We start from the raw sequence: 11,354 nt of genomic DNA on the forward strand, positions 1-11,354 counted from the left end.
TGACACATGGTGCAACTAAGCTACTGAATCAGCTACGTCATTGACTGCGGCACTCATGAATTGCACCATTTTTGTCCTTTCCGGCACACACAAGCATATTTTAAATATCTGATCCTCTCCTAAGTTTTCCGAGTTATCTGCCTATAACAATCAAAAGTTCTCTCAACAGTATGGTTTGGTATGTATCACAAACAACAACAACAAAAATCTTATTTAATTGTCGGTTCCACTTACATTGGTACAGATAAGATAGAGGATATCGATATGCTGAAAAGCTTCAGCTCTTCAAGGTCTATGCAGCGATATCTAGTCCGGCCTACATTTGTTTTACCAGTGATGATCCTCTGCTTACAGCCTTTGGGATTTCAGAGAGACTTCACAAAATGGAGAAAACTGGGGTCTTTGCAGCACCTCTAACGTGAGTGACATACAAGGCCTATTGCAATCAATGAATCACAATCATACTTGTTAAATTATGAAGGTGATATGTATAAATATCTAACATATTAATCCTGATCTCATTATTACTTTGTTTTTATTTTGTTAACTTGCTCGTGGTATATGTATATGTATGTCTCCTGTTTCCCTCATTTCCCTCTCTATCTCTATGTCTGTCTCTCTATCTCTCTGACTCTGTCTCTGTCCCCCCTCTCTCTCTCTCTCTCTCTCTCTCTCTCTCTCTCTCTCTCTCTCTCTCTCTCTCTCTCTCTCCCTACAAATAATGTTAAGCCTGTTTTGAAACAAGGAATCATTACATTATTGTTTGAAACGAGAAAGCATTACATTATTGTTTGGAACTTCCATCTAGGAGCAATGATTCGAGATACTATGGTGGATCCCATCACAGGCAATACGTTGTTCAATGTGTCTAAGATGTGCAATCTTTTCCTAACAGACAAAGTATTCATAATAAATTAAAACTCATTACAATTGTCGAACTTCTTCGAAACCTACAATAAGAAAGAATAATACCCAACTTAAAATATGTGAGCAAACGCAAGCCAACGAAACAAACAAAGTAATATATGTTATCTGATGATCACGTAAGTGCATGAAACTCGAGTTACAGGTAACAAATATGCTTGATTTGTCATATTACCATCATTTACCATCATTTCGGCTTGCTCTGCGACCCTGCTTCGAGCATTGCATCTTCTAGGAGCGATAGACGCAAAAGTGTAAACTTTGATTTTCATAGATCATCGTCAGGTTTTGTTGATGAATCCGTGAAGGAATCAGCAGTCTCACCAAAAGCATCAATCTTGAACACTTCAGGTGTTCTGACTCGTGTCCTTCTTTTTAAGCAATGTACGGGGATCTTACAAACCGTCAAATGCATTCTCCAACAACTAACAAGTCTATAGTGACTTCATGATGTATTTTTGAGATGTTGCGCTTTGCAAAGATGCTCTGCAATCTTACTGACAAGTCGCTGGTGACTAATTTTCCCATGCTTCTCTATCAGTGAGGGGCAATATGCATTACCATACATAGATAGTATTAATGTTAGTTATCAAGTCAGTCCTGTGCATTTGCGTGTTTGGTGAATTTAGAATAGAATCTACTCTATTTGCCTTCCCCCGAAAATATAGTGGTCTTACCTGTAGGAGGTATTTAAAACTGAATACGGATTAGTTTCACTTTCTATCACGTCAGCATCATGTATATCCTCTTTGACTGTGTACCTGGTATTTGTGCTACTGCAGTGCCTTGCTTATGACTTGGGTGACAAGGCTTTAAATATATTGTTTGCAATACTATTCTTCTATACGCAGACGATATTGTCATTTTAGCCGAAAATGCAGATAATTTACAATCAATGTTGTCAGTTGTTCATAATTGGTGTTTAAAATGGCGTATGGTAGCTCATGATTCTAAATCACAGGTCGTTCATTTTAGACCAACTCATGTACAACGTAGTACTTTTCAATTTTGCCTCGGAAACAAAGCTCTTACATATACAGATAAGTATAAGTACCTTGGGTTATTTTCATGAGCACTTGAATTTTGACTTTGCTGCGTCTACACTTGCTGATTCTGCTGGAAGAGCCCTGGGTGCCATAATGTCTAAATTTTCCCTCCTTAAAGACATGGGGGTTGGTACATACTCGCATTTATTTAATGTAGGAGTTGTTCCCATTATGGATTATTGGAGTGGAGTATGGGCTTTAAGAAATTCAGGTGCTGCGATTCAGTCCTAAGTAGAGCAATTCGTTTCTACCTTGGGGTTAATCGCTTTGCTCCCATTCACGCCATTACTGGAGATACGGGATGGGCCTCTTCACGGGAGAGACGGAAGTTGAATATGATAAGAATGTGGAACAGGTTACTTGTGATGCCTGATAACAGGCTCACGAAGAAAGTGTTCATTTGGGATCTTAACACTAATAATAATAACTGGTCCTCAGAGGTTTATGATGTTTTCAATGAATTAGGAAGGGCTGACATATTTGATTCTGTCGTATCATGTAATCTGTCTATGGTAAAGGACCTATTATATAATCACACTAAACGGGAATGGGCTAGCTCTGTACAGAGCAAACCCAAGCTACGTACGTACGTAACTTTTAAAGAGACCTATGGCCCTGAAGAGTACCTAAAGGTAAATTTATGTCGGAGCCAGAGGTCTCTCATTGCTCAGTTGAGATCAGGTACCCTTTCCTTGCGTATTGAAACGGGTAGATTTGAAGACCTAGACGTAGAAGATAGAATTTGTGAATTTTGTGATTTGCGTACGCCAGAAACGGAAACGCATTTTCTGTTTTACTGTAAGGCATATGACTATCATCGTAGAATATTATATGACAAAATTATAGGAAAATTAGCAAACTTCAGTGACTTATCAGACCCTGAAAAGTTAAAATTCTTATTTACAAATTGTTGTAGACCGTTAGCACGCTTTGTTGAAGCAGCTTATACCGTCAGGAAAACTTTTTTGTATCACCAGTGCTAATTTATTGTACTTTACTGCTTTGAAGTGACCTGTAAGCCCGTGTGGGCTGGTTGCACGTATTGTATTTTTACAGTGTTGCATTTTGTATTTTGTCTCAGTTGCAGCGGAGAGCTGCGAGTGCAAATGTCACTATAATAAATATCCATACCATACCATACTTTTCTTATACAGTACTGCACTTATTTTCCCTGTTGGCGTTACAACTGAGTCCCCAGAAGGAGAGAATGTACAGATTGTGTCTGAAACAATCTACAATATAGTATCATACTTGGTCGTGTCATCGACAATAAAATAATCCAGATTGGTAACTCTTGCATTGAAATCGCCTATTGGAATCATTAAGTTGCCGCAGCTAACAGAACATCGTCCAAAGGTCGTACAAGCACTTTGGTTTTTCAAGATCTGTTATTCTTTAAGATTCTTCACGTAACTGTGCCTTTAAAACAGGTAGATATTCTTCTAAGTTGTCGACTCTTAATTGAAGGAACCTAAAATTTGTCTTAAATTTCTTTTTTGTCTAATTGCATCTAAGTTGACATCCAGGGCAGAAATATTTTCCTTTGAAATTGAGTCTGTGATGCTGAGTTTAGGTGAACTACACCAGAGGTTCGTTCTATATTCCCAACTGCAACAAAGAGTTCAACAAGACATACTTTAAATGCCAGTGACACGTGGCAGTTTATCAATGAAATGCGTAGACGGATCAGAAAATGTCCAATTTTTCCTACATAGATTTCTAAATCCGTCGCCTTCCTGTACAATCAACCTTTCTTTACCTTTGCAAGTCTCTATGATATCTTTCGAGATTGCAACACAAATTTAAATGTGGAAATATCGCCTGAATGATGGAGCACTAAAATCATTCTGTTAATAACGTGAACGCTCGCATGCCCCGTCATTTCTCATGTATGGAACGCCTACCCAAGTGATCGTGGGACATTCCATGACGTGGAGGCACTCTTTATTTTGGAGAAGGATGTCGTTGAAGGTGACTAAACGTGACCATTTCGAGTCTCTATCAATATTTAATGTGATTATGAACTTATGCAAAAAGCTCACTTCTCATATTGGCAATAGAGTATAGGTATGGCATTGTATGGTATAAACCAGTGTATGGGTTAAACTCTGTACTTTGAGATCCCAAATTTTAAAAATCAAATCATTTCTCTCTGTGCCCCTGAAAAATAATCTCGCCTTAGGTAACCCCTCGCAAATTTTGACTCGGAACATTAGTGCTCCTTGTCTGTTGATGTAGGATCATGCTTTGGTTCTCCCATTTAGATGAGGTTGGCCCTCCCCTAGGGGGCTCCAATCTGGCAAGGTTTGTCCTTCCCTTTATGACCCCGTCTGGTAAGGCTGGCTTATCCCTTGGGGTATCCTTGTGTGGCAATGCTGTTCCGTTCTTAGAGGTCCTTGTCTTAAAAGTTTGGTCTGTCTTTTGATATCTTCAAGTTCAAACCAACTGGTCTTGGCTAGGCCCTTGCAATTGTCCAACATCACACGTGTGGTTACACAGCTTTGCTTCCATCTGATAAGGGTGATTACATTCCTTTTGATTCAGTCACATAATTGTAATGATCACACCCTTAAGATACACCAACACGTGAATTGCCATTAATTGCCATTAAAATCTTGGAATCTTTACACAGGAGGTTCATAGGTTTATAACTATACTGTAGGGGTTTCTTCGTACAGAGATTCTAATTAAGTTTCTCTATGCTACAGAGGAGAATATGAATCAACCAATGAAACAGCTCATGGCCGAAGATGAACTCGTTCATATACCTCAGCGACACTTCAGTTTCCCGTAGAAACATGGAATAAATTTCGCCAAACAAGCGTATATAGGCGGTAGAATGAAGCGCAAACTATGATTTAACTTTTCAAATGTTTAGTTAAAAACAATGGCGAGTGTTTAGAGCGGGAATGTGCATCAAACCCCTGACTAGAACAGTAAGATTTTCTATTCAAGCAGCAATTGAACATGAAGAGTTCATTGGTAACAATCATTCACGTGTAACCTAGACAGTATGCTAAAGATATGTTTTGCTTCTTTATGTTAAAAATAATATGCACTTCTGCGGGTACTACTGCTATCTATATTTGGAATCAATCACCCTGTAAGCTCCTAAAACTATGCTGTTGCAGTGCCTATATATCTGAACACAGCCAAAGCAATAACATTTAAAAGCATAATTATGTGGTGATTTATAAAATCGTATAACCTCGTCTTCTTTCGGTCTTTAACACCATTTATTACCCCTCGTGGCCTCGCGTTATTAGAAACACGTCGCTGCACCCCTCGGCCTATAGCCTCTGGGATAGCAATATATTTATGGTAACGTGTGATCTCCCTTAGGGTTATAAATTTGCGCTATGGTCCTCACTGCCAGGTAGTAGAAGACTGGTACCCCTAGAAAAATAAACCGTTTAGTTTCATACTCTGATACATATTTTACATGTGTGCGTTTCTTTTAATTTACAGGTACATTTGTCGAACATTTACATGAAACTGGAAGATTTCACTGTTGAATTATTGGAAATGTGCGAGGACTCGGCAACACTACGGACCGTACTACACGGTGCAAGTGACTCTAATTTGTCCTCGTTGAGTAATGGTCGTTGGAAAACTGTGAATGAGGCTATCGATAAAAATCAAAAGAAGGTATATATAACAAATTTAATGTCAAGACAGACGTATGTTTATACAAGTTGAAGGGGCTAGAGAAATGCCCTTATACCATTCCTTTCACAAACTGCGAAAGTTGCTTTATCAATTTTTGTGGTTACTTATATTAAACTTTACAGTTCAGCGTTATTAATCGATATGAAAGACAAAGAATTATTTTGTTTTTTTCACTTACCTACGTACGCTTGTACTTTCTCCGACAGTTTATCAGTCATTCTCACATTCAAGAAATCATGCGGTCAGCATGGTTACATGGCCAACCTAAGTGGTCAGAATACCCAGGATTTTGGTGGAATATCCTCTACGCCGTATTTGCAGTGGTTGTCTGTGGATTGTTACATCCCCTCCTTGCACTTTTGCATATTGCATGGCCTCATACACAATTCATCATGTCACCAAAGACTAGATTTATCTCATATTTGTTCTCGAATTTTTTCTTCTTATGGATTATGCTCTGGCATATAAACCCTTATCTCTCATTTTTGCAAGCATCAAGCTTCTTAGTATATGAACTGCAGCAAGCCATAGCCTTTGGTTTCAGCAAGTACATTCGGGACGGCTGGAATGTAATTGATATTTGCAACTTTACAACCTTCGTTTTCGCTCATTTCTTGTATATTTTACCCAGCTGCCGCTGTCGCCTTTAGGCTTTCGTACATTGTCTACTTTATTGATAATTTTTACAAGATTAGTAGTAGTTACTGTTGTATTTATTAATTTACGAACTCTTCAGTATCTTTATTTTTTTAAGAAGATTGGCTCTATACTATTGATCTTTATTCGGATGTCGTCAGACGTTTTGAACTTTTGTTGCTTGTTCATGTTTGTGGTCATTGTTTTTGCGGTTGGTATTTTTTACAATTATGATGGCGTAAAGCGATTGCAACGTATCGAGGCATCAGAGAGCTGGGATAGGTAGGTTTGCAGTAGAAACTGCCTTTACATTTCAAAACACACCCAAAGAAACGATAGCGTCAATATTTTAAATACAGTGTCATTGTAAAGAATGCATCTATTGATGAATACACAAAAAGACATGTTCGCATCATTATATAAATGCGATATTAATCAGTCTCTGATCGCATATCTTCCTTTGTGTTTTCTTCATCAAGCTGCTCATTTGACAATTGATGAGCAATTTTCTTTTTTCACGTTTTCGCTATTTATAAATGAAATAGATTATCTCGTATCTTAATCTCCATTTCGGTGAGCGAGGTACCATCAAATACCTTTGAAAAGCAGTAAAGTGGCTTCGTGCATTTTGAAATCATCACATATTTTTATAGATACTCAACAGAATCAAAACAATGTTGTTAGCATTGTTAACATGTTGTTAACTTTACCTTTGATTTAGTTGGTATAGGGCTATACAGAATTTAATATGGTCTGTCTCCGGCTCAAATTATCATGATGAGTTATCTGTCTCTCCGATAAACACTGGCGTCAATGAAACCTCTGAAGAGCAATTCGAACATCTCAACGTTTGGGCTATCTCCATAACCGGTAATATACTATACGGAATGTTTTGCTTCTTCATAATTATCATACTGTTTAACCTCTGCATCGCTATGATGTCTGAAACCTACACGAAAATAAAGGTATGTATTTGAAGTTAACATACTTGTGATCTAACACAATGTTTGATATCATGGGATATTTCGATTACCAAGTAGTGTAATTTGTGAGCCACCGAGGCAGGTTTTCTTCGTGAATAACAGAGACACTGTGTGAGGTGAAATATTAAATATTCTCATATTGATCGAAAGTAACAAAAAGCACCGATCCATAGTTCTTCTCCTCATTATCTGACAGTTAATCCCTTCAACCTTTAGATACTTGACTGACTGAAATTTGGTAAAACTCCTCTGAGGCCTGTAAGGCCTCCACTAGGAAATACATTCTACTGCTCTTATACAAACATTCATTGAAAAAAGGTTCCAATATAACTAATCATTAATTCAAATAGGAGCTTGAACACTCTGGAAGAATATAACCTCTTATCACCTTGATGTGACGTCATAAAATATTACTTTTTTGTTTACATCTTTTAGGCTATGGTTAATGCCCAAATATTTATTTATTTATTTATTTATTTATTTATTTATTTATTTATTTATTTATTTATTTATTTATTTATTTATTTATTTATTATTTATTTATTTATTTAACTTTATTTACTGTCGATAAAATTTTTGGCCAATAAGGCCGATCTTCCACAAGGTCGACATTAAAAATTTACAGAATGACAAAATATCTTATTTTCCAGGTCGTTGTTGTCTGAAAGTGTCGAATAATTTGAAATAAAACGCGAGTGTGTAATTAAAATTTACAGTTTTAAAAATAATTTATCGCTGAAAAAAAATTCTCTCACACTTACATATTTGAATGATACGATTGCTTCACATATGTCTTATCTCCTGCTGTGTTGATGTAGAATACGTCTCGGAGAGAGAGACACGGGTGCGTTATTTTTTTAAATACTTTTCTGATCTACCATCAAGGGTAGGGTTCCTTTTAAATGTCCTGAAGAAAGAATCATGTCACTGTCTTACTTTGTCAAAAATCGAATATTTTCCCAATAGAGTTAAGACAGCCTGTGATGTCAGCCATTTTCAATGTCAAACATTAGAAATATATTTGTACCCTCCTCAGTCATCGCATGCCTATCTCACTCTAATTGTTTGGGTGTTACTGCTACCCCGTCATGATGTCGATGTATACAGACGACAAACTACGCGAATTGAAGCGATCTCGGTGTCACATAATTTAAATGGGTCTCAATGTGGAAATGTGTCCATACAACGTTTCTTAGATATACAAGGAAAACAGCAAACCAGTTTTTGTTACAAAAATATTAATAGAAATTGACGTTTCTAACAATAAAATCCCGTATTTAGGATGTTACTTTGCATAAAATATTTACCCACTCTGCATTTGACATAATGTACCGAAGCACTCAACTCACTATGAGCTAATGATGTTTTTTTTGTAGGAAAACATTGACATCGAATGGACTTTCTGTCGTACAACACTATGGATGGACTTTATCAGAGGACCAATCTTGCCACCTCCATTCAACTTGATCCCAACTCGCAACTTTATAACGAAAATTTTCAAATCGATGTTCTGCAAATCGAACCGCACAAGTCCAGAGGTAAGTTGTTTTTATTTTGTCACAACACACTGTATCGTTCTGCAGGCATTGTAAAACTGAGATCTTATCACATATCTCAAAAGCACATCACTATTTCAACTGATTTCGTGGTATCAACTCGCTATAATCAAAATAACGGAAAATTCGTTTTTCCTCTTCAGAATGTTGGAGAGGCGGAGTTGCGCCACCACGGACATGGCGAAAACAATTATGAACTGCCTTATGAAGATGTGAGTTGTGATATTCCTCTTCGTTCACATCATCACTATCGCCACGTGTGTGACTTTCTTGACCACTGCAACTTATAGAAATACGGTTTCTAACAAGTACATAATATGCATTTCTTTGACAGGTGCTTCGTGTTCTCACCATGCAGTACGTTAGCAAGTACATTAACCTTGGCAGTCAAGGGCCAGTACACAGACACGCGACTACTTTACCGCATACTATCGATGATGAACTTAGCGATGTCGTATACATGTAAGGTAGAATGAGCCTCGGGGAAAGTCATTCGGACTCTCAAATTTGTACAACTATTTTCTTAGGTACCACTTGTGACAGCTCACTTTAAAGCTCTTGCAGTAAAAAGATTCACCATCTTTCTTATTATATGAGCTGTATAAGTAGGGATTGAGCAAACGTTTAAATACACTGGAGGATTCGATCACTGCATCAAAAGGCAATAATACAGATAAATTCACATTAACTTTGTTGCTTGTATCATAGAATAATACGTGTGAATTCACAGGATTCCACACAAATACAGGTGTGCTAAGTAAAACAGATGGATTCTTGACTGTATTCATTTGTATATGCGCTATTCAGCTATAATTCAGGCAATAATCCATGCAAAGTATTATAGGATTTCACTCAGTGGATGTGTGTCTTAGGTTGTTCATCTTACATTATTTCATAGTACAGTGCTCTACCATTTACGATACTTAAATCTGATAAAGAGTTATAGACTTTTTTCCCAAAATATTTCATAGACTTAGTTATTGCGTGCAAGCATGAATTCAAACCAAAATCAATTAACTTAACAGGTTTGCCAGAAATTGTATTTTGAGTAAACAACATTCAAGAGATGACATAGCTATTTAAAATTGATGTGCGATGACATGACTGCCGTAATCTACGTAATTGGTATGCTGTGCACAAACGTATTAACTAAATTCCAGATAGTTTTACTACATTTGTAGACAGCTTAAGCAGCAGTCGTTTAGGGATCTTTCAATATGACGCCATTATAACTGTGATTTCAGTGACGAGTTACATATATTTGCCAGAAGGGATATTATTTCGTTTATAATTCATGTAAATCATTACAGCATGATTTGTGCTTTTAAATTTTACTCTTATGCTTTTCGTGTTAAAAGGCCAAAGTAGCTTTTGACCGGCCTGCTAGACATAAAAGGTTCACATGCATGCCATTATGGCAAATGATTAACACCTTGAATATTATCTCGTCAAACCAGCTGTTTTGTCTCTTAAGGTAATCCATATACAACAAATACATTGCATTGTGATTTTAATTCTATTATATCCAACATAGAGTGGTCAACTTCTACAGCCAATTTTCTCATGCATATATTAACTTACTTACTCTTATATATGTAATTGAAGAGGGTTTAAATCACTTACAAGATAATACAAGAACAAGGGGTGTCCGTAAAGTTTATTCCAATAAGCAATTTGAATGGAAACGTTAAGCGATGCTTTCTCGCTCACTGCAATATAATGATTTGTCATCAGTGAGAAGTCAACTCAAGCAATTATTATTCCGATAAAGTGCAAAATCATCAAATGGAATTCACGAGCAACTATTTGAGTATATTAGTCTCACTTGCACAATAAGTATGGGTGAAAGGCCTAAATATCTGATCTCGAAGCAACTATTGATGAGAAAAATTCAGATTTTATAAATAAAATCGCAGTCTGACATTAACGGATCTTTTATAATTTCATTTCAAGACTAAAAGTTGAAAATAATCAAAGCGACAATGTTGTCATCAAAAGGGTATTATAAAAGATATTTCTTATTATCTGATGACAGTTTATACGCAAATGTATCATTGAAAAAGTTTTATGTAGACTTAAGATGTTTCAATGTTCAAAGTGTCACAGAGTCATTGATTACACGTACACAGGTTTAAGCTAGGGAAACCCGTTGCAATGGCGTTTGCACCAACTCTATACACGATTACATTTTTCAAAGAAGTTATAGCTCTCGTGGATGTATGCTACCTTACAGTCGACATGAAAGAGAAGATAAAATTGCGACAGTAGAGAGAACGTAACGCAGAGGTGCTTAAGCATTTCGTGCGAATAAGGTTACGCACAGGTTCAGTTTAGGAGGGACAACTCACGCACCCGTGTCACGTAATGCTTTGACTAGCAAATTGTGCTTGATATAAGGTAATCATAAAGTTATTATAAAAACCTTGAATTTTGTGTCAGAACAATCGTACAGATTCATTGTGGTAAAATAAACAACAACCTTGATGTCAAAAGACTGAATCGGTAGCCGTTCATGTCCTTTTCACGGGAACGCATGTTAA

The 11,354-nt window shown here is 36.8% G+C and overlaps 1 protein-coding gene across 1 annotated transcript; it reads left to right on the top strand.

Moving 5' to 3' along the window:
• The first annotated feature begins 7,002 nt into the window (after positions 1–7,002).
• Positions 7,003–10,907, top strand: LOC139124125 (short transient receptor potential channel 4-like). The gene is made up of 4 exons (XM_070690269.1): positions 7,003–7,240; positions 8,635–8,796; positions 8,958–9,026; positions 9,149–10,907. Exons 1-4 carry the CDS (start codon positions 7,163–7,165, stop codon positions 9,278–9,280), a joined length of 441 nt encoding a protein of 146 aa, XP_070546370.1. The 5' UTR covers positions 7,003–7,162; the 3' UTR covers positions 9,281–10,907.
• The last annotated feature ends 447 nt before the right edge of the window (positions 10,908–11,354 follow it).

Source organism: Ptychodera flava (genome assembly GCF_041260155.1).
Source record: "Ptychodera flava strain L36383 chromosome 23 unlocalized genomic scaffold, AS_Pfla_20210202 Scaffold_23__1_contigs__length_28996876_pilon, whole genome shotgun sequence".
NCBI classification, from domain to species: Eukaryota; Metazoa; Hemichordata; class Enteropneusta; family Ptychoderidae; genus Ptychodera; species Ptychodera flava.